The sequence below is a fragment of the Bactrocera oleae genome, chromosome 6 (assembly GCF_042242935.1).
Source record: "Bactrocera oleae isolate idBacOlea1 chromosome 6, idBacOlea1, whole genome shotgun sequence".
Lineage (NCBI taxonomy): Eukaryota > Metazoa > Arthropoda > Insecta > Diptera > Tephritidae > Bactrocera > Bactrocera oleae.
In genome coordinates, this window is record NC_091540.1 from 56,138,752 (window position 1) to 56,163,865 (window position 25,114).

General features: G+C 34.4%; 2 protein-coding genes across 29 annotated transcripts in view; one reads left to right on the plus strand and one right to left on the minus strand.

Annotated features, from left to right (window-relative positions):
• Nucleotides 1-1,761, plus strand: part of LOC106616614 (cilia- and flagella-associated protein 410) — a 28,903-nt gene extending 27,142 nt beyond the window's left edge. For all 23 annotated transcript variants that reach the window (XM_036361111.2, XM_070110961.1, XM_070110960.1 and 20 more), the window contains one exon: nt 205-1,761. In XM_036361111.2, the coding sequence (XP_036217004.1) occupies nt 205-318 (114 nt within the window). In that variant the 3' untranslated portion in view covers nt 319-1,761. The remainder of the gene's footprint in view (nt 1-204) is intronic.
• A 3,306-nt stretch (nt 1,762-5,067) lies between these two features.
• The window catches only part of Gad1 (glutamate decarboxylase), a 40,303-nt gene continuing 20,256 nt past the window's right edge, over nt 5,068-25,114 (minus strand). For all 6 annotated transcript variants that reach the window (XM_036361048.2, XM_036361063.2, XM_036361051.2 and 3 more), the window contains 6 exons: nt 24,751-24,987; nt 19,116-19,684; nt 18,948-19,015; nt 13,060-13,138; nt 10,428-10,772; nt 5,068-9,185 (listed from right to left, as the gene is read on the minus strand). In XM_036361048.2, the coding sequence (XP_036216941.1) occupies nt 9,012-9,185; nt 10,428-10,772; nt 13,060-13,138; nt 18,948-19,015; nt 19,116-19,684; nt 24,751-24,987 (1,472 nt within the window). In that variant the 3' untranslated portion in view covers nt 5,068-9,011. The remainder of the gene's footprint in view (nt 9,186-10,427; nt 10,773-13,059; nt 13,139-18,947; nt 19,016-19,115; nt 19,685-24,750; nt 24,988-25,114) is intronic.

Below are 25,114 nucleotides of genomic sequence, written 5' to 3' on the forward strand. Positions count from 1 at the left end.
CATATATTTAGAAAAAATGTGGAACTAATTTATTTGGCATGTAGAATATTGTTTGTTTAGGATATAAAAATGGTCTTAATTTTCTTATAAATGTAAACTAATATTAGATAACTTAAGAAAATGCTGCGGTGTGGTGCTATCTCAAGATATGTTTACGAATACTTTCAGAAAGACTAAAAATCTTCAAACCTTTAATATTTCCAGAGTTCCAATTTGTTATCAGCAACGCTGTGTCTCGTCAAGGAGCTGGACTACCCGAGTCTGGAGGTGGTGGAGCATGCAGTGCGTTGTCGTATCGATGAGCTCTCCGCCGATTGATGATGAACGCGCCGCATGCCATCCTACTGAGGGATGCGGCGGCCACAATGAAGCGCCCTACTAGACACTTGCTAGTGGAACTTCGAAACAAAACAACAACAAAGCAAAAATGTAAAACAAAAACGAAAGAACTGAATGGTGTGGACCATCAAGTTGGCTACGAAGAAATGATAAAAGAGACAAGAGCGATGGACTGTTAATACTCACGACCTGATGATGGGCATGACACCATAAATTGGCCACGAAGATTAAACTAATTTAACATATTTCTTGCGATTAACTAAACTTAAGTAATTTTACTAGAATTTTTGGTTTGATATTTTCTTTATTTAACGGTATTTAACTCGTGCAAAAATGCAATGTAATTAAAGAAATTTGTTGATTTCTAACAAAATTAGTAGTTATGGTTGAAATAGCTAACTTTTGAAAAGTGAAGGTGCAATAATGAAGATGTTGGAATTGTTGAGCGAAATGGTTAAGAAATTCGCTGCCGAAATTTATGTACAATAATGGTTAAATGTAAACGAAATAAGGTTTTAGTACGAAAACTGTAGAAAAAGAGAATAAAAACAAAACAAAATGCAATTGAAACAGACTTGCCAATCAAACACACAGACATACAAATAAACTTAAATAGCATACAAATATATAACTTTTATATAAATTTAAATTTTATTTAAAATTAAAATAATAGAAAAATTGCCAATGGAATTCAACGAACTTTTGAAAACCAACAAAAAAAAAAATAATAATAAAAATCTGTATGTATGTAAACATATGTATGTGTAATAGTAAATATGTATAAATAGGCATTTGCTAAAAGTTGAATAAAAAACAGAAATTGTGTGTATTTTGATATTATACAATTTAAGCTAAAATATTTACATACATATAATCAAGAAGAAGCATTTTTCGAGGTGAAAAACTAACAAACAAGGAAAAAGAAAATAATTCAAATAGTTAATATTGCAAAATATTACATATAGACATATGTATATACGATATGTGCATGAGTTGCATTAATTTATTATATGTTGCTTAAAAGTGCTTAGTATACAAAAGACATATGCGTAAACGCTTTGCTGTATTTTACTGTACTTAAACAAATTGTTATTGAACACGCACACATCACAAATATTGAGAAAAGTATAATCCCGATTTTCTTTGAGATTTACGAAATCTCTTCGTTATGCTCTATTAAGAAGAAGTCTTTTAGTCACATTTCGTTTCGTTTTGCTTTTCTTTCACAAAAGACATTACTAAATTTAACCAATTATTTAATTAAAAAAAAAATATTTACTTTAATGTAACGCTTATGACCTCTTGCTAACGTCCTTTTTATGTTTAGATAATAACTGAGAAGATTTTTTGTAAACTAACGGCTTCCGGAGAGATGTAAAAACGTAAACAAGTAATAAAAAATACGAAAATTTATTAACATAATTGAATTTTTTATTGAAAAAATGTATATTTTTTGAAAATCTTATTTAAGCTCGATGGTCCGATTGAAGGATGCTTTTTATATGGTATTTAAGGTTCGTTGCGATCAAAATAACGTTTTCACTACTTGGAGTGGACACCAAAATTGTATAAGGATGTGAGATGCTTAAGATCCACTCAAATTTTGTAATTTTACTGATTTACTATTATCGAGTATTCCTTGAATGTAAACTTTTGTTTTTTTTCTAGCCGTTTTTTTCACTGCAATCATTTAATTGTGTGTTTTTGCAAGAATATGGTTAATTTTTTTGGGTATATTGGGTATATACGGGCGGTCAGACAGGCGGAAATGGCTAAATCGACTCAGTTCGTCATGCTGCTCATTTATATATACATGCATCATAGTATCTTCGACGTTTTCATCTGGGTGTTTGGGGCAAACTTAATATTCAGGATATAAAAACAAAAATATAAGCTTATACAGAAATTTGGATACATTAGACGGTTATCTGTCATTTGAGATATGAAACATAGAACAGCTTCAAAAATATTACTTTTAATGATTTAAATATTAATATATTAAAGTAAATAGTATAGTTATATACCTATTTATATGAAATCCTAATTCGTGAAAGAGTTGATTTTTTTAATTAATACTTTATTATTGTTTTATTCTTATTCATGGCAAACGTATTAGAACAGGTTTATAGAATACACTATTTTTAATCTACAAAGCAATGACCGACCACAATATTTAAGTTGCCGCATATAAAATGATACACTTTCTCGAGTAACCTCCGTACGAAAATCATCCGATAATATGTGAGTAAGTTTGTTGGTTCCGATTTATAAAGTGTTTCATTAAAAGACAATTCCTTCAGAAATGTTAAATATTCAAACTCTCATACAAATAACCCGATCATTTGATCATTCGATTTTATTGGAAGTATTTCTTTGAATTTTTGTTTTTAATCAATTTTAATCGCGCTAACCTCCAGGCCTGTAGCAACGTTTCCGGATGTTCCTGTGAAAAAATATCCATTTTGCTTCTTCAAAGATCCAGCTTCAATCAGTTTTCCGGAGTTGTTTCATTCTTAAGCCTCGGAAGAATTGCAACCAGCGAATTAGTGGTATGTTTTTATTTTATTTTTAAAATTATGGAGAATTTGGCATCCTATCTATTCCGGTTGTTTCGTAACAAATGCAAACATGTTTAAAGAAGATATGTTTATTATTTCATTCGAATCACCTTGTACTCCACACGAATCCACTCACAATGGTTTGATTATTGACTAAGTATTATAGCATTTCAAATATTATAGTAGTTGAAATTTTTTCATTAAAATGATGGAAGGAATTTTGTTTTAACTATTTCTTTTTTCATAAAATTTTTTTTATTAAAAAAATATTTGTTTGTACATTTTGTCCTGCTTGTTTAAAAGACATTACAGCAGTGTCGTGAAATATACTTTAATAGTGTTATAATGATCTATGTAAAGGTGAAGGAAGAACTACCACTACGCAACATTTCGGTTTGTAACACCTAGAAGGACCTTATAATATATATACTAGGTCAAGTAAAAAGATTTTTCAAAGATGATAACTTTGTTTACATTTGTCCGATTTAAGTCAAATATGCGCCGTTTTGTTCGTAAACTTGTTACCAAAGAGATGCCAACTTCATTATACCCCTCTCGTAGGAGGCTGCGTCTCTATTGGCAAAAAACTCGGATAGCCAATTTTCACAGGCTTCTCTTGAGGCCAACTTCTCACCATTAAGCGCGTTCGTCATGGACAGGAAAAGATGATAATCACTTGGTGCCAGGTCCGGACTATAAGGTGGGTGCATTAGGACCTCCGATCCGAGCTCCAGGAGCTTCTGGCGCGTCATCAAAGACGTGTGTGGCCTGGCGTTGGCCTGATGAAACACAATTCGGCCTCTGTTGATCGAAGATGGCCTCTTCTGGATGAGTGCTGCCTTCAAGCGGTCCAGTTGTTGGCAGTAGAGGGCCGAATTAAGTGTTTGGTCATAGGGGAGCAGCTCGTAGTAGATGATTTCTTGTCAATCCCACCGAACACACAGCAAATCCTTCCTGGCCGTCAATCCGGTCTTGGCCACCGCCTGAGCCGCTTCCTCAAACTTTGACCACGACCGTTTGCACTCGATATTGTCGTAAGTGACCCATTTTTCATCGCCAGACACAATCATGTTTTTTTGCGTTAGTTCGTGTGGAACCCAAACTTCGAGCTTCTTTTTGAATTCAAGGTTATGCACATGGTTCCAAACGGTTTTCTGGCAGGTTTTTAGGTCTTAAAATATATGGACAATAACGCCATCTCTTAAATAAAAACCAAACTAACTTTTTATTTGACCTAATATTATATAAATTATCAGCATGACGAGCTGAGTCGATTAGCCGCGATTTTGAGATATTGATCTGAAATTTTTTAAAAAGCTGTGCATTTGTCAGATTCGACCATATCAAGTCACACTCCCAATCAAGCTGATCAAATTCAAGTTTGAAATGGAAACTTATGTATTTGTGAACGGTATTATTGCTTCGGTACAACGGAAGTTAACGTTCTTTCTGTTACTACAGCGATTATTCTCTGCTCGACAATGGAGGAAATTCCTGTCGTGAAAAAGCCTGTATAGAGAATTATTTGTCGGGTAAGAGCAAGGGTTACACCACAAAAAGGAGGAGAAACTCGATCAATCATCTAGCCACCTTGCAACACATAATATATATAATGGTACATACATAGTATATTCGAAATATATAAAGGGGTTGGTCGGGAAATAATATACATTTGTATAAACAGTTCATAATTTTATTACTATCGTTAATTGCTGAAAATTTGCTAGATCAGACCACAACTATATTTGGTGGTCATGACTTTAACGGTGAGAATGGAGTTTTGATACCCTTTAATTTGTATATTTTCTAAATAAAGAGGCAACTGTGCTTTGTGGCTAGCTAAAGATTTCTTCAGCCTCTGTGATATCGAAATAGAATTTCCTTATGAATTATTAGGCAGAAACTCATCCAATCTCTAAATTAGAAGAAAAACGAACCAGTTTTTTTAGTTTTCGTTTAATCATTTATGTATATTTTATTATAATAATTTGTGTTTATTGTTCTATGGGATTAATGCGTGATGTATGTGCCTCCATAGATACCTAGTACATACATATGTACATCTAGAACACACATATTCACATATATTTAGGGTACTATATGTATGTATGCAGATGGTATTGATATTTTATATATGCCCTTATACATATTCACTTTAGAGTCAACTAAGTGGTAGAACATGATTTTGTTTATAGATTTTTATTATTTCTAATATTTTGGCTTTCGAATACAATAAGTACATAAACAATAAAATGCAATCTTATTTGGTTTTGTCGATACAATAAATATTTGTATTATTTTCATTTCATTTGAGTTTTTGGCATAAAATACACTTACTGCCCGAATTGTGATACTTATATTTTATATATTACATATATATTTTATATTATATATGTATAATATATATGTATATATAATATATATGTATATATATATATATGTAAATGTATATTAGTAGTTATAATATTTAACAATTTAATTTCAATTTAATGAGTGCAATTTTGAAAGAGTATTTCATGTATAACGGAATTAAATATCGAATTCAGTGCTGATGCAATCTTAAAATGGAAAGGAAAAAATCGAAAAACGAAAAAAAAATATTAAAGAAAAAAAACCAAAAAAAAAAAAATGCCAAAATAAAATAATATTAAATAATTTATTAATAATATAACATTAATAATTAAGTTATCTTATTTATTAGTTAATTTTAATGATTATTATTTTTTAATAATTTAGTAATAATAATAAAGAGTAATAATATTGTAAAAATTGAGTTTTTATACATAATTTAAAAAAAAAATTAATAATTATAATTATTATTATACCTTTTATCAAATAATTCTTTCTATTTATTCGTTTTATATATTTTTAATATTGCACATTCTCCTCCTGTTTTATGTATGTACATGTGCACTTATGTAAGTGTATCAGTATGTTTCTCTTTACTTACTTTTTTTGTATACCATAATATAACTTTGCGGTACTAATTTCATAGCCCTTAAATAAAACAACGTATATGAATATACTTAAGATATGTGTAAGCAACAATTGCAGCGAAACATTTTGCGAAAATAATGATTTAAATATTTAGTTAATTTAATTGACATATTTGAGTATTTCTCAGTTATTACTTCTAAAGAAATTGGAGCTTTATACTTAATTTTGATTATAATTATACTAAACTAAAACAATTTAACATAAAAAAAAAAAAATTATAAAAAAGAAAATTAATTAAAACAAAACTAAACAATAATAAATAAAATAAATAAATGCTTGAAATAATTAAAACCAGCATTTTCTTTTAAGTCCTAAAATTAACTTCAATAAAGATACTTTATAAAAAATAGATTTCTTTATTAAAAAAAATTAAATAATTTTGCTATGCACTTTAAAAGCTTAAATTTATAATTAAATTTGACTTTCAAGAATTGGTCTTAAAAACTACCACACCCAATTACAATTTTTGTCAAACGTAAATTGAGGTTAAGTAAATTATTAAGTAAATAACCTCAATTTTCATTTGACAAAAAATTTTATTTTAATATACATATATTTACATAACTTAAAAATTCTATACAATTATTTGACAAAAATAAATAATAAACTTAAGTTACATAATTAAAAAAACAAAAAATAATAATTACTTAACCTAAATTTACTTAAAATCTTTTTTTTATATATTAAACAATTGTTTTTTAGAAAAATTTGATATATAAAAATTTGTAAAAAATAGTTCCAAGAATAGTTTTCAAGCATAAATAACGTCACTTTAGTTTTAAAATGTAAATTATTTGAAAGAAATTTAATTATTTATATAATTAATAAATATTATATTTACAAAAATCGTTTTGAGCAAAAAAATTTTTACATAATCTAATTTTATTTTTATTAATTTATAACACAATATATTTAATAAAAGCTTACACTTTACAAATGTAAATTGAGCTAACATCATACGTCATAAAAAAATTAAGCTTTGGAACCTAGAAAATTTGCTTTGTACTGTTTGGAAAAAAAACTGTATTTTTTATAACAAGCGCAGGTAACTTTAATTATTTGCTTAGGTACTTAACGTTTTTTATGCGTAATATATTTGTATGTAAGTATGAGTGTATGAGTATTTACTTTAGAACACTTTTAGTTTTTAGTTTTTATTTATAAACATAAAAAAATAAAAATAAAAGTTATTTGTACATGGATTTTATTTAAACAAATTTTTGGTACTAAAAATTATTATATCTAAAAATATAGAAAAAAATAATTTTTAATTAATATAATATTTAAAAAAATATATATACAAGTATAGCATACATAAAAATTAAAAAATATATACTTTTGATTGAAAATTTTTTGTTTCTTTTTATTCGTGCTACAAAATTACTATATTAAAAAAAATAGAAGTAATAATTTTAAATAAAAAAAATATTTGCTTTTATAATTTTAATTGTTTGCTTAGTTTTTAATTTATTTTTATTTTTATTTATTTATCGTTAAATCAATAATATGAAAATATTAATAAAGAAAAAATATTTGTTACATTTAAATTGTTTGCTTTTTTTTGGTTTTTTTTGGTTTAATGGACGAAATATGTTTTACGAAGGAATCTCTAATATTTGCTCAACAAAAATAAATATATACATATGTATGTATTAGCATGTGTGTTATTTTTTAATTGTTTATATAATTTTGTAGTTGCATTTTCAGCTGAAGCTGTATTAGCGCTTCAACTCCAGCTCCCTGTATGCAGGCGGGGGCTTGTGTGTGTTGTTGGTGGTGGGCGATGATGCTGCATTTCTGGTGCGTGCTGGTGGTTATGGTGCTCTAATAAATCCACATTTAGTTTGCTTCATTTAAATATTATAAGTTACATTTTCTATACATATTTATGTAGATGTATATATGTAAATGTTTTTTTTTTTTTAATTAATTTTATTTACTCAATTAACAGTCCCAAGCGTATTCATAAAGTTCTGTTAAACTTTGTTTTAATTTTTGTTCAATGCACAGTGTGTCATTTTGGCATATTTGTTTGAATATTTCAAATTTTTCTCAAATATACATACATATATTATATATAAGTGCATGTATTTTTGTACATATATATTTTTAATAATTTTAAAATACACACACCTTTACATGAATGAAATATAATTACATACAAACAGCTGTTAATAATTTCATTTAATTAAATAATTTACTACTTTGTTACGGTTTATTTCACTTACAGCACTCACTCAGTCAAATGCAAGTACATGCATACATATGGATATATACCTAAATATGTGTACGTATATTTATTTATATGTATATCCTTGCATTTATTCGTGTGTGAGCGCTTACACTGTAAGTTCTTCATACCGTTAGACTAGATGTAATTGACAACGAGGTCGGGGATTTATCTTCACTCCACAAATTTTAGGCATCTCCTTAGCCCTTTTGGCTAATATTTAGCTTACATACATATTTATTTAGTTTTTGTTGTTGTAAATATGTATATAGCAATTAGTAATGTATAACATTAGATATATGTATTCATATATATATATGTATTATGTATATAGTATGTATGTGTTTAGCACACAAACGAAACAGTGATTAAAGTCTCAGGCGTACAATAACAACAACAATTGAAAACAGTTAATTAAAATGATTTGATTAATACTTAACAATGTTTACAGCGCGCATTAATATGTATGTATATATGCAGCAAGAATGAATGAATTACATGCATACATAAATACAATAAATGTTTAAAGTGATAATGTATGCGCTGCGCAGGCGCGAACAATATTATTTGTTTTGTTTTTGCTTTGATATGCTTTTACCTTAAAGATAGTTCTTGGTCGATATAGATTTGGCTAAATAATAGTTTTGATTTTTTTTTGGCATTTTTTGTTTGTTTTTTCTTTGTATTCAGTTATTGATTTGGGTTTTGTTGTTTTTTTCTAATTTTCGTTAATTGAACTATGTCGCCGCCTAGTGTGCACTGCCTACAGCCCTGAATGTCTTTAGGACTGCAAGTAGCGCAATTGGCCTACTTAACTGTACATATGTAACTGTAATTGTACAGTCCGTTATTTAAGTTAATTCAGCTTTTTCAGTTCCATCATTCGTTTACAAGTCGTCACCTAATCGATGTATTTCGTCTAACATAAAATCGACATCCTGTTCGGTCACAGCGGCCGATGAGATGATCGAGCGAAAGAAATTTGGTCGTCGATCATCTGGCTGGTAGCCGACCATCAGTGAGCCTTTCTGCATCATGCGACCCTTGATGATGGGGCAGATCTATGAAAGTAGGAAGATACAAAAATATTGATTTATATAATTTAGCCTTAAAATCATATGAAGTTCAAAATAGTACGTATACGACATGGCGTTGATTTTAAGATCAGATATCGGTCCTCAACAAAACTTTCCAAGTATTATGAAAATGAAGGCGAGAAAAATGCAAAAAAGACTTGAGACTTGTGATGTAAGCTTGGCCCACCTCAGTTAATCCCCTCAAATTCGAACCTAACCTTATACATTAAGGTCTAACATCATAGCGAGGTGACATTGTTGGTTAAGTGTCAATCCAGAAAAGAATGTAGGCCGTGGTTTCGAAGTATAAAGATAAATTCGAGATCTAAAAGGGGATCCAAGAGTTTCTTTTTCCTTCTTCATCTATGTACATACTAATATGGTTTGACTTTACAACACCGCTACGATATTCCAAGTGAAGGTATAGTAACGAATCTGGGACGTGGAATTCGAAGCGCGGAATATTTCAACGATAACAACAAAGCTTGGAAACAATTATATATGGCAAGGCCCTTGTTATATCATCCCAGCACTGAAGACAGCTTGAAAGAAAAGAACAATATCAAAGATGACTTTACGAGACTTCATCTTATCGATAAAGAAATTTAAACTCGATTCATTTGTTAACTCGACATACTTTCAGGTGACGGATCAATTATTTTTAGAAAGTCTGTAAAAGGATCAACATCCAAATAGTAAAAATTAGAAATATTGTTCAACCTCATATTGAATGCTCCTGACTTATTGTTTTGGTCGAGATTTTAAAATATTGCAGTTATTATTCTAGCAGTTCAAATCCACAAGTAGTGCTCGATAAACCTATTAGTCTGAAGCGTATTAGTTCAACAACGAGATTCACTTACACGAAACAGCTTACTTTCGGTCATAAATTATCCTTGAAGTTAACAGCTACAGTTGATATGAAGTGAGAAATTATGATAGGTCAGATCATTATGATAGATAGGTTAATTATATCTATAATGCTGAGGTGCTAAAGTGTGCTATAAAAAATTTAATTTGTATACAAAAACAATAAAAAATTTAATGAGTTGAGTTTAAGGCTTCAGAGTTCAAGGACTCAGAGACTAATGAGTAAAATCTTGTAAATCATTAATAGCATGATTCTCCCTATTTTTCATAACTTCTGTTCAGTGCTGCCAATCTGCGTCTGTTTTTGCAGTTATTAACCAATTTACATAGACATATTAATTAAAACTTATTGCTTACCTTAGCCAATTCAGCTTCCTTCCTCTTATCATGTGGCACACCCCTTAGGCGCTTTGGTATATACCAGAAGGAAACATTTACCAATTCGGGTTCGAGTATCAGATGAAAACGGTCTGGCTGCTCCCGGATACGCTTCACTTGGTATTCAGCAAGCTGCATTAAACGATCCTGTTGACGTTCGAAGCCCTCATTGCCCTTGGAACGCCACTGTAGCCACAATTTGAAGATGTCGTTGTGTCGGCCGCACTGAATGACTTTGTCACCGGTGTCATAGCTGATGTCGTACTGTTTGTCCGTCATGAATAGATATTCGGCTGACATTTGATTACAGCTAATCAATAGACCCTGCGGGTAAGGAGGGGTAAATGCAGCGGATTAGTTGAAGAGTGACATGTGAAGTGTGATGGCTGGAGAGTGAAGCGCGCTAGAGCGGGTAATGGGTGAGTACGAGAATATTGGTTATGTGTGTGTGTGTGTGTGAGTTGAGCTCTCAATATGTGTTTTGTTGTAATCTTCGCAGCAGATTTAGTTCTCACGCATTTAATGCGCTTTTCATGTTGATTCCTTATTTGTAGTTGTAATTGTAATTCTTTTCAAGCTTGTCAGTCTATTTACTTTGGTGATTATGGAAAGTGGACAAACTGGAGTAGAGTTTTTGAAGTGGGAGCCCTTAATTAAGCTTAGAAGAACTATTTTTTGTCGAGAAGGCCTTGCGTATTTCTTGTTAATTTTGAGACTTCATTTTGCCATTAAACTGTCTGTACTTTGTATACCATATATGCTAGTTATACTCAAGTAAGCTCTTATATATGGTACTTTTATATATTTATATATAAGTACAAAAGCACCATAAACTCCACATCGTCAGCATGCCAAAAGCACATTTTGTCAATAAGTTAAGTTAAAAATTTAATTAAAATTCCAAAACTGACAGTTTGACTTCGCCGAAACCGGCAATAACTTTCAAAAACAACTGTGACCAAAGCGAGCATATTGCTCAAATGACTTTTGTTGCTGTAGTGTAGCTGCTGCTGCCCATTTCGCTTATTGGACTGTTACAAAAATTTGCTACTAATGGCTTTGGGGGGTGATTTTGTTGGTATTTCATTTAGTTGTATGCACGAAGAATAGAATTCGAATTAGACAGACTCGCATAATATTGAAATTCCAACAACATATATGTATATATGTATATAAAAAAATACAAATCATGCTGAAAATTAAAGAGAGAGTTAAAGTCGAATAAGCTATAAGTGAACAGGTTGAAGATTTAAGAATAATGCAAAACATATTGAAGAAAAACCCTTTTTGCTCCATAAATTTAAATTATCTAAGGAAAATGAATTGTTATTTTATTTTGATTGGTCAGTTTGTAAGGCAGCTGTATGCTATAGTCGTGATGTGAACAATTTGTTCGGAGATTGCAACGTTTCTTTGGACAATAATCTATGTCAAAAGTGAAGATGTCTTGTCAAATAAAATGAAGATATTTTGTCAAGTAAAAAAGTTTTCGATACTGGGACTTGATCTAGATCGATCAGTTTTTGTGGCAGCTATATCCCAATGTTAACTTTATCATTTACATCTGACCCTAAAGAAAGCAAACGGAGGAAGCTTTAGTGAATGTAGCATTTAGTTTTATTCTCATCGATTATGTACTTTTGAAAAGGTACCCATATCAAAATTATCTTCCTCTCTAACAACTTAGTACACGAGAGTTAGCAGAGGACCTCAAAATCTCTAATGGATCGATTCTACATATTTTGGTTAATGTTTTGGGATTTAACAGTGTAAGTGCTAGATTCGTTCCAAAAAATCTGAATCATTTGCAAAAACGACGTCGATTAAAGGTCGCAACAGAGATGCTTGACAAAGTAGCTGAGCACCCTACATTCATCAAATGCGTCACAAGTGGGTTTATGAAAAGTACGTGAAAATATTGTGTTTTTGTTAGTCCGGACACCGAACGAACTCTGTTTGACATTTTTTATGGACTTTGAAACTATCAAGCCTGTGTTCTCTCTAACAGATCAAACCTACTCTTTCGTTGGTGATATAAAAAACCAATTGGAATCATCTATTACTTCGTGCAAAGTGCGAAAAATCGAGACAACAGTTAAATGGAGAATATTTTCTTGCCTACTCCTTTATTCCAAATGCTATAGCATTACTTTATGGTGGCTTCTATAGTCCCAACTATCTCACACACTATCTTTATTCCTTTTTTGGGTTTCCAATATATAATAATGGATTTTGTTGCATTTAATTTTCGGAGTGGAATTATATGCACGTTTTAGAGAGAGAGCAATACTTAGATAGAGTTAAATAATGTTGTGCTATTATTAGATTTTGCACGGAGTTCGCATATGAGCTCTCAGCAGGCGAAGACAGTGAACTATTCTCTTTGCTAAAGAGTGAGTAGTTGTGCACACTGCTAGTTAGTTTTACCTTATCGACTATGAAGCTAAATTTATGTGTACCGATTGCTTTTTAAGTAATAAAAAATATGAAATTTAAAAGTTTTTTTCTTAATTCTTCTGTTTAGTATACATACATTTCTCAAAAAGTGTATTTTGTATAAATATGTATGAGTGGATATCAATGTTTAATCTTGTAAAAAAAATGTACTTACATCCTCCTTGAAATGTATGGTGGAGCATTGCAACAAAGCGCCCATCAATTTATGTGGATTCCAAGTGACCGAGTCGGCTCTAATGCACGCATAATTTTATGTATTAAAATAAAAAAAGAGAAAAATCGAAATAAATTATTGCATAATTGGCCGCAACTGTGAACTCATAATTAATTATTAAGTAAATGAAATTAATAAATTTTGTTTGTCACAATTAAATGGCATTCAGCAACAAATTACAAGCAATTAACGCGAGTCCACTGACTTCAGCGCAGACCAGAGAACGCCAAGAGGGATGAGAGCAACCCTCATACACACACTACATTTCGGTGAGACTCGTTGAACGGCCGCAACATTTAATTCAATTCAAACAACACGACAAGGGGGAATGGAAAAAGTTATGTGCTTCTTGACAGGAGTGTGGATGAAGCTGGGTGCAATGTCGCTTAGACTGTGGGCGCGCCTGCTAAACATCCCTCTGGGGGCTATTTACGGTTTGCCACACAGATGCTGCCAGCAATTTCGACACGACTGACGCAATAAACTTTTTACTTGTATATACATACATATGTTACATAGAGAGAACTGTAGTTGTGCCTTGGCGGCATGGGTCGGTCGTTGGCGGCACGCAGTCTGCGTCGCAAGGCCGTGATGTTATCTTATTTGTTCAGTAAAACGTAAACACTCGAATGACATTTGCCAGATTTCAATTGCAGCGTTTATACTCGGCATAAATCTCGATACACACACTCTCATAAATACTATATACATGTGTATGCCACTGTATGTGTCTCCGTAGTGTGTGTGGCTACATGTTGTGTTCTTGAGGAGGCGTTCGTTGGCACTGGGTTGTAAGTGGCATATGAGTGCTCTTCATCAGGTTCATCAATAAACGGTTTCGTGTGTGGTACTTCGGTTTTTCCCGCCGGAATTGATAGTTATTGATGTGCAGCATATCATTTTGGTGCGATACGAGTATCATTTACTTTTTTATTAACTTTTGGAAAATACTGATATTTTCGGTGGTTAAGAAAGATTAATCGTATATCTATGAAGATTCAATAAATTACAGTCTTAGAATCGAACGCATTTCTCAAAATTGTTGTAATAAGATATCCAAGGTTTTTTGCATTTCGAGGACTTAATTTCAGTTTTGGTAATTACAGAAAAAAAAAAAACGAATCAGCACTGCGTGTGAACTTCGTATAATTCATAGTGCAGAGTGCTTTAAAATGCTACCGACTGCCAGGATTCTTTCAAAGCAGAGAGCAATGAATGTTAGTGAAGGGATTGCTCATAACAAGGGGCTGAGATGTGGGACAGTAGCTATGTATGTGTGTTGCGTAATTGTTATCATTTCATTTCATTAAACGTTCTCTTTGGCTCTTCAACTCGATCATCAAAACTGTGCTATTATATGGTTGTGATCCGTGATCACTTACATTAGCGCTCTTCAAACTTCCGTCAGTTCCTGCCAACGAACTTCCCATCGATACGACCATTCCATGTAGAAGTTTTGACTGGATTGCCCACACCCTGAAAGGATGTTGACGACATTTTCTGAGGTACTTTTTAATGGAATCTCCTGTTATGAAAATATCGATGAGCGATACTTACTAATGCTTTCATAAGAGGTAGCAGACCTCTTCAGCTCTGAAAAAAAAAACAAATAGAAACGAACTGTTCATATGGTGTTTCGGGACTGACTCAATTAGAAGAAAGGATAAACGACTTATGCAATATGTGGTACTATGACGTAGTGTACTGACTTAGGTGGCTGTTAGGTCAGAAACAAAGCAGAAAGTACCGGGCATATGATACCCAAACCATAACCTTCCTTTTTGAAAACTTAAATTTAATATATTAAAAAATATGGAGAAGATCTATTAACATCAATATGAACTTCTACACGAAGAACTGCTATGGCCTTCGATATGATCTTCTTAACTAATTTAATTAAGAAAAACTTCTCTTACTTCATAATTTTTTAACAGCAACAGAAAACAAAGATGTATAAATAGATATTAGTGCGATCAGCTTAAGATTTTCAATAAAATACTGCATTAACTAATCAATGAAACTGTCTAAGAAGCTATCATAGACAGAATTTATTGAGTTTATATGAAAATTGTGGGTAGTAATTTTTTTAATATACTGAAAGATAATCTAGTATATGATTTTATAATAAATGACTTTGTAAATTAACTTTTTAAGTCTTAGAACGCTATATCCTTATGCATATTTATGAGATGTCGTTTAGGCTGAAAATGCAGAATTAGATTGATTTGGTCACCAAGAAGAAATAGGTATTTATATTAATTCAATTTAATTTCTCTCATAATCGCGAGTTGAAAATATGAACTGAACAGGAGTTACCTTGTCCTTATATTCCACTATTTATTTACATCCACATCTTAAAAGACATTCATTAACGAAGTGGGAATACCATTGTTCATTTCATAACAATTTAATGTAAGTATGCACATTCCTATATTCTAAGCATCCACTTAAACACTCCAATCACTAATCCTTTAATGCAAGTGTTGTGTCATATACAGCGCTGAGAACTCTCTAACTTTTCAGATTGCGTCAGGTGCACCAGCGGTTGTTGCTGTCGCTGATATTGCATTCAACTACAACAACATCGACAAATTGCAGAATAGATGAGTGATTTGTTCAGTTGTTGTAATCCTTTTGTTTCAAGTTGATGTTTATTGACATTCTTAACGGTAAAATGCACAACAAGAAAGAAGATGTTAAAGCAGAACGCGGGTCGTTCAACATTACGAGAGTACGAGACTAAACAAATACGTAAAATGGATTTTCAACAGCCACCCGCTGCCAATGGCGGAGTACTGAAGGAGAGGGGGAAAGCCAAGTGCAAAACGTTCAAAATCGAGCTGCGAAGAAAGGTGACTAGCGGCATGAGCGGCAAGCACATATTGTTGTAATGTAATTGATGGCTTGGGTGGCTGATTTGGCTGGGGTGTTTGTAGATTTATGTTAAATAAGGGCAACACTTTGCAGCTTAAATGCAAGTTACACAAACCCACACACCCATACTCTTATGTACCCTTACAGAAATCAATTCATAAGGGCTTGTCCCTGTTTTGCGTTGCATGCCGAAAGATCTGAAAGAGGTCTGAGGAATTTTCACTTAAAAATTTAATTTTCTCTGTATTCGGCATTGCAGCGAAGCCAAGCTGGCATATCTACGTCATTGGAGTGCCGTAATCTTCTGCAGTGGAATGCAATAAAAACAAACGGTGGACAAATCATTCCACTATTTCCAAGTATTTAATGCATTTCCTCCCATACCCGTTGTCAGTAAAATCGAAGCCTTGTCGGCTTAAGCTAAGCCCACTCCGATAAGGAAGCTGCTACTTCAAACATAACTGTAACTTGAGTAAAATAACTCCATTTCTATCACTCACTTGATCCGTTGCTGTTGTTGGGCGCATTAAAGTCTAGCAGCTTGTGGTGGCGCTGCGGCCTTGCTAATCTTTAAATGGTCTAAGCACTCTCAAATTGATTACCATATCCATCAACGCCCGTTGCTCGCCTAATGCTATGCTTTTAATTTTTTTCAAGGCTTTGTATAAAGTAGCTCTTTCGAGAGTAACCACTAATCTGTCGGCATTTAAGGCCTTCCTTCACTTGCAGCGTTCAATTATGCTAAGTTGCGGTTATGCAACTTCTTAGTTCTTCTTACTGCTATATGTGGGTATATGTGTATGCATGTGCCTTCTTTTGTTGCAGCGTTGTTTTAATTGATGCTTTGAAAATAATGCCGATGAATTGTATTATTAATGGAGGATACTATGACAACTCGCAAGTTGAAGCCAAGCGGAGCGTGTGACATTTGATTAATGGCCGTTCGATGGTGGTGACAGGCGGCACCGAAAGCTTTTAATTCAAAGTTGAAGCTTCAAACTCCAAATGGTTGAGGAAGCAGGATTTTTTGTAAATATCATACCCAATTCCAAGTTTAAATTGATTTTAAAATTGTTTAATAAATTTCTTATTTGTTCTGCTGTGACTATTTCTGTGTGCTGTGACTTATTCCTTAGAAAAGCTCAGTGAAATGTAAAAAACTGTCGAAAAAAGTACACTAATTTTTGTCTTCATTTGGATTAATTCTGTTTGGAACTATTGTCTGTTAATTAATCGGTGGATTTAGTTCGTAAAAGTTTTTTGGCTGACATCACTGGCATAAATCGTTACCAAGCTAGACTTTAACCACAGTCAGTAAATTAGGAAGTTTTGTCATAATTTCAAGACTTCTGAACAAGCATACAACATGGAATCAAATGGTCCTGAATGTATTGCTCTTACTATTAATTATCCAACCTAGACTCTCTGTACTTAGTTTTTACTTGTAACAAGATTATTTTAGAAAACCGGCATGATTATTATTATTATTTACGAATGTTCGATCAGAAAGAAGCAGCGTGTTCTGCTTTAAGAATTTGGGAGTTAGATGATTGAAACTGAAGGAATTATGGACATACTGATATCCTGAACCAGTCCATAACAAATTTAAACAGGTCAGAATTTATGAGAATCTTGACATCTCTCTCTCTCTGTCTCTCTCTCTATCCGTATACCAAACTCAGCTAGCATCTTCTAAGGGTAATTACTAGTCATAAAAATAATTCAATATATAGTAGTTGAGAGTATACAGAAAGCAACCATACAAACAGATAGCCAGGTTGCACTGCGGGCCTTGTCGTCGCCAAACATTAACTACAGAGTAGTCAACAATTGCCCATTGTCAACTCAAGTACAGACGTCCAAAATTTGGGTTCCCGGTTACATGAACATTTTCGGCAATGAAAACGCAGACGAGTTGGCTAAGTCAAGAACCTCTCTAGACGAATCCAAAGCAAAGTTAATACCATTTGCGCCACGAATGATCAAAAGAGAGTTTTATACACAAACTGAACAAATATCGCGGAACAAATGGAAATTTATAACTAAATGCAAGATAACGAATTGGATATGGCGTAAGTAAGACAGAAAAAGGACTAATTAAATTGGTCTAGGTAAAGTATATACAGTTTACAGCTACTATAACGGGCCATTTGGAGAACATACGCTAAAAACGGCTTTGCCATATTACAGTTTTTGCTGCAGCTGCAAACAAGTAAGGAATAAGAAAACAGTTTTTCGCTTTCATTGTTTCAAATGTTTAGTTTTATCACAAATCAGATATAGAACACTTGGAATCCATCGGGTACCAAACTTTGACTGGCTGTATACAAAAAAGATAGCAAGAACATAAAGGATAGTGCATCAAAATTGCGAATCTAGCGCTATTTACGACCGGGGAGGCTGCATTCCTACCTGTACCTAAAATGTGAATGTGGTGTAGGGTTTCTTAAGTACTATATGTATATAGATAGATCTACTTTACTTCATGTAATATACTGAGGATAGATAGATCTATATACATATAGTATATCGATTACACCAGCTTCGTCCCGTTATTTTTTTTGGACGGAGTTTTTTACATAATTTTGGTTTAAAAAGGTTATTCGGCAAAAAATGTCATATCTATAATATGCCCTTGTCTTTTCCGAAGATTCTAGTCTTTCGACATCGACATACTTTGGCAATCTATTTTATTCAGAAGGTAACTCGATGTAGGTATAATTTATGGAAATATCTGGAATCGGTATAACAATAAGAAGATTCCGGAGATCTATGAACACGTTTTGAGATCGTTGGTTTAAATCATCGCCGAAGAAAACCTCGAAACGTAGAAAAGCCCTTTACTTTTATGCACTCCTCGCAACGCAATGCCACATTTTCGAGATTTAAACTTTACTCCACGTAATATACTGAGGAAAAACTGACATATGCAAATAATTATTCAAAAAACTCACCGCTCAATGCCCGAAAGACGGGGATGACGATATTTCCGCGACAAAAGCAGACCACCACCCCAAGCAGCCTAAAACAATAAGTAGGAGGAAAATAAACAAAAGCGAATACAATTTATAATTATTTTTATGAATTTTCTTAAGCCTTTTTAAAAGTCCCTAGCCACTCACATCTATGTGCAACCAACACTTGTACTTCTGGCAAATATCCGCTATCTGATTGATGTTGTCGAAGGCACCCAACACCGTAGTACCAGCGGTCGCATTGACGAAGAATGGAATGTGACCCTTGGCCTTTCGTTCCAATATCAAACGCTCCAACTCTGAAATAATCATCTTGCCATGCTCATCAGATGGTACCATAACACAGTGATCTGTGCCCAGACCACAAACGGCAGCGCAGGACTTCACCGAATAGTGACATTGATCAGAGGTGAACATCACCAGTTGTCCGGGCAGACCGGCGGCACCGTGTTCCTTGTAGTTGGGGAACATTTTGTGACGTGCCGCAAGGAATGCATACAAATTGGAGATCGAACCACCTGGTGCCAGTATGGAATCACCACCTTCCCAGCCAATGATTTGACGCATCTTCGAGAGTACCACATTCTCCATTAAAATGAAGACGGGCGCAATCTCATATGTGAACATGTTGGTATTGGCAGTCGCAGTTAACCACTCGCCAGCCATGGAGACGATGTCCAGTCCGCATGACAGCTGATTGAAGAAGTGTGGATGTCCTGTGAAGAAAAGTAGAACAAAAGGAATTGAAAGGATACTTAAATAGAAGTGGCGTGTTTTGGAGAGAAACAAATTGTTGATCAGAGTTGAGTTGGTTTTCATAGTATGAGTATATGTATGTATGTGGGATAAACGGAAACAAGAAAAACACTTCCGCCCTTGGAAAAACCAAAACAACGACGGAAGGAGCTGTTTTATTGAAAATTAATGTAGCGGAATAATTTTCCAGATACATGAAATTGATATTGATTATATTTTTTCTTCACATGGAGTACTCTAACAACATAATTTATTTCTCAGTATATTTGTATATTGTCGCTATTCCTTGACAAATACCAGGGACAAGAGAATAATCGAAATAGTGGCCTTTACCGGCCAATCTCTTACGAAGAAGACGAAGACTGTACTATCGGCCGAAAAAGTGATGTCCTCCTTATTTTGGATTCAGATTGGGCGATCTATGTGTGGAATAGGACAAAAGTCACCGAGTCATATTTAGCCAACTGGAGGGTGACGTACCGGCTTACACCTCCGCAGACGCGGACTCTGACTGACTGAAAACACGTTTTTCAGACGGAATAAAGTAGTTGGAATATCACTGGGCAAGTGTGTCCAGCTGAAAGGAGACAATGTTTATGTCGGTTAGATCATATTTGATCCCAGGTAGTATTTCCGAGCTCCTAACTCGTTGGGTCTGGTATTTTCTTGCGATGTAAAGCTTACTTCTTCTCTGTACATTGTCGCATTGTTTTTAAATATTTATTTAAATAAGAAGCTTCAACTTAAAGAAGCATCAAGTTTTTGCGATTATTCGCGCTTGTCCATCACAACATAACTTGGCATAATTATTTGCAGCAGCGGATTGAACGACATGAGACAGGCGGCAGACGACAGGCGATGAGCCTTAAGCTAGCAACAGATGTGCTTGGCAGCTATGTCACAGAATACTCACACCAGTGAGAGAATCGAAACCAAGAGGCCCACTTTGATCAAAAAGAAAAGAGCATTTTTTGCTACTATCCTATGTTATGCTATGTTAAACGTTGAATGCAAGCAAGAAGCGAAAGTAATGCGCTCATTGCTCAGCTAAGACAATGAAATGTCCAGACAGTGAGGAAACAAAAATATATATTAATATTTTACATTGTTTGTAAGTGTTTATGTGTGTCGGTATGTAGAATTCCAGGCTTTTGTGGCTCGTCGGGAAGCACGCCTGAGCGCAGCTCAATACAGTCATATTCGAGGCCGAGGTCGTCGCTGCAAAGGTCGGTCCAACCATGAGCGAACACAGTTTGAACGAATAGGCGGCAGACTTTTGCACATCTGGCGTTTCCGTTAACAAATCGATACATTTTTTTCTATCGAAATAAAAAGTCTATAGAAAATATGAATAAGGTCGCGGCTGTTTGTAAACGGTTGGAGAAAGCAAGAGTGAGATACCTCTATTTACCTACGTAGTGTTGGTAGTGCTCTAATTCTAATAAATCACACAAGAGCTCTGCGGCTCTACGTTTGCTATGAGTGGGTTCATAAATTGCTCATTTATTGTGGCTAATTGCGAATTACAATAACACAACAGCCAAATGGGACGTGGGCGAAGTCCCCACACAGAGTCCACAATGAAATCGCAAATAAATACGTAACAAATACAAAAGTAACAAAAATACAAACAACAAATAGTAAACAAAGTGCACAGCAATCGCCAGCCGAGGCACACGAACTCGACTCGCCTAACAAGGATGTGCCAAGTGTGAATTCGCCCCACAAGGGGTTGCAGTTTATGTGCGAACCCTTCGTCTTAAGTCGTTGGCTGTTCAATGCCGGGTGCCATAAGTCGTGTGATTAAAAACCCATTGCCTCGAGCCTCGCAGGCGTCATTCATGTCAAACTGCAAATTCATATATATATATAGATTCGTATATGTGTGTGGACCAGCTGAGGCCACCAAACGGCATTTCCGCATGGAGTGAATCATTTGTCTTGAAGGGATCAGGTATGATTTAACGAAGGCAAACATTTCAATTTGCACGCGGTGTTGCCGGCAGTGTGTCACAGTTGGCCTAAACTTTCGCTCAGCCAGCGTTGTTGTTGCTGCCACCCTTCGTATTCGCAGCCAGTCATTCATTCGTTCATTGAGCCATTCATTCGCATCAAAGGATCAGCGTGCAGCGAGTCAGAAAATAACAACGGATTTTGATTAAAGCTCTCCTCACACACATATACATATACATACATATATTTTTATATACAATATTGTGGAGAGAGATATTGAAGTAGTACTCCAATGCATTGTCGTACTGACAGTTGCGCCTGCTTGCTGCCAACTATGAATGAACATCGCTTACAAGTAAGGTATATGTTAGTATGTATCCCATGCGGGTTGAGTATATCTTTGTCTTGTCTATATATACTTGTATATCTGTGGATTTCGAAGGACGCATGGGATTGGCAGTAACATATTATGTTGCCAATATGGAGTGCGGAGGATTACGTGGGATTATGGATCATAAATGGGATTTTTATCGCAGTTACGAAATAATAGCAAAAGCATTTTTGCGACCCTGTCTAGGTAGCCGGTTGAGTGGGAAGGTGAGATTTGATGGCATTCATATTAAAGTTAAATGTGAAAGTCATTGAAAAATAGACAAGTAAATGTCGGACTACCGTTATGTGTACAGAGCTGCAGTCAAATCAATTCAACAGAAATTTAACGAGGAACAGACATTTTTAATTATTTTTAAGCTGTTGTGAAACTATAGTTTCTTTATTGGTCATTTTGAAATTTAGTATTTAGTATGCGAGCAGTGATTGCCCAAAAACACTAAGTTTACCACATGAAACCATTTTGTGTAACAAAATATGCTAACATGATTGAAAAATTTGACTTTGAAAAATGTGACAGAGTCTTTGAATGTTTTGACAGCTGCGTAATATAAAGTAAAACGCAGTCGTTTTTAAACACAATATCTTAAACCTTAGTCTGTGGCGCAATTTGAACCAGTATTTCAATAGACAAAATTCTTTCTCACATTAATTCCGAGACTCTGATCATGACTTTGGCATTGCCTGTTGCGCTGCGCCGGTTTTCTCGTTTCTACGATATGGAGGAACTACCTCGAGACCTAATTGGCTATTGAATAACTTTATCCTCTTGTCTTGATAAAACCCTATAAATCTGTATTTGACGTTTTGGTTTTAAATAATTTGTCGTTGAGGGATGGAAAGAGGAACCATCGCGTCTTTGCAATCGAAGAAAACTGTGAACAAAACCTTCACATTCGTCATGATTCGTCACCAGTTATGACCCTCTGGAGCAGATCTGGGTCGTAACGGACTGAGTCCAACATCTCCTGAGCAATGTCAACGCGCTGCTATTTTTGGTCAGAATTGAGCATTGGCGCATATGATTACTAACATAACGCAATAAAATGATCGAAACAAAAACCCGCGGTAATTTAAAAGTCCCGATACTTTTTGAACAAACTTCGTATTCAGCTCGTTAATCGATGGATGGGTAGTGTTGTGTTTTAATTGTAAATATCTAATATCGCAACCTGTAGCTGTTTGACAGTTCTCAATTTACTAGGACATACATTTGCAAGACTTGTATTGAGAGAAAAGAGTATGCTTTCTGGAGTATTCGATGTTTTGAGTTCAACACGACCTATATGGTAGATAATTGTAAAGATTTTCTATACTTTTTAATCTTCGGGAATAATTTGACCTAGAAAGTCCTTAGCAGTGCAGCCTAAAAGGTAAATGATAAAGTGTCGATAAAGGGACAAAAACGAAAATTCACAGTGTTTCGCAGCGATTTCTTACATAAGTAAAAAAGTTTATATCAAATAAATACATTCCAAACATATATTTTTGTTGATTCACAAGCTTATATAAAGTCAAACGCCGTTGCTTTGCATAATTGAATTAGTTACCCAAACAATGGCAGTGCTTATCTGCTGAAGGAATGTTTGAACAGGCGGTCGACAGCAAGCTTAGTGTACTCTTCACCAAAGCTTATGAACCAATCGCTCGTTGCGCAGCACGACAAACACTTTGGCGCTGCTTCTCAGCGAAATTTGTCTTGACATAATATTTGAATAATAATTACCCGCCACTGACAATTTGCATTAGCATATGTTTTGATGCTCTCAATCGCCCAGCACAGCATGGTATCTCTCCTCCGGCGAGTGCGTATTGTGTCACTCGAGACGTGACTGGTTGCGTTGCGGTCGCATTAGGGTAGTTTGCGGTGCGACACGAGCCCGAATGAACAATGAACAGATAATCAGATCAACGCCGGGCTGATGCTATTTTATGGCCCATTGAATCCAGACTCTTAAAATTTACACCTTTCATCTGCAGACATGCGAATATGTTTACAGAAACTCTTTTCACACAGCCATAAAGGATACAAGATTGGTTTTTTCACTGACAAATATTGTGGTCGGCGTAAGTGCCAAATCAATCAAAATCTCCTGCCGCCAAAGGATTGAAAGCCAAAAGTCGTATGGCGATGAGAAAATGCCGCACTTTTGCTTGCGTCATGAATGCCACACTGATTCCATTGTGCGCGAGCGCTTGTGGCCCGCCCCTTTGAGCGCTTCCTAATCGAATTGGCCACGTGACCACAATTGTGTTTGAAGTAGCGATAATAAGCGTATTTATGGCACTACGAAGACGTGGCATGCCACATAGTTGCAAGTAAGTATATGCCGTGGGGACACTTAAACGCAACGTCACATGCCATACCAACGAACCGGATTCGCCTGACTTGTTGCGGAAGTGTCGGCGTTGGCTTTAACTTCCTGCATCTGTGTTTGTTATTGTTTTTGTGTCTAAAACTTTTCAATGAAATCAATTTTGGCTCACTTGTTTGCCACTATGTAGTTTCAAAATTCAATTAACGCTAAAGAAAATATACAACAAATAAATATTTTTGCTCAATAAGCAGTCGACGTGAGAGTGCGAAACGAGCATCATAAAGAAGCCAGTAGAGCTATGAATATTCATATGTTCACTTCAATTCTCATTTATTTATTGTATGTTATATACCGCACTTACTTACCAGTCTTCACTTGATATTTCAGTGTTGTGGCACAATCTTCAATGAGCTGCTGCAAGGTCACAGCTCGATCGGGTATGTCCAAGTTTAGTATCGTCTTCATTTCCTCTGGATGATGGAATTCCAAGATTTTCTCATTGCGATCATTGGTCGCCTTAACAAAGTCCAGTAACACATCGATGACCTTCTGCAGGAACTCTCGGGTCTCAGCAGTGGCGCTGACTGTTGTCGGCAAAAGATCTGGAAAGATAAGATAAATGTGTGGTTTATAAAAAGGAAATTATTCATACACAAGGTTAAGCTTCAAGCTGTTCTTTAAATTTCTAATTTTTTTATTGTAATGCCTAGCTATCATTGGACCACATAA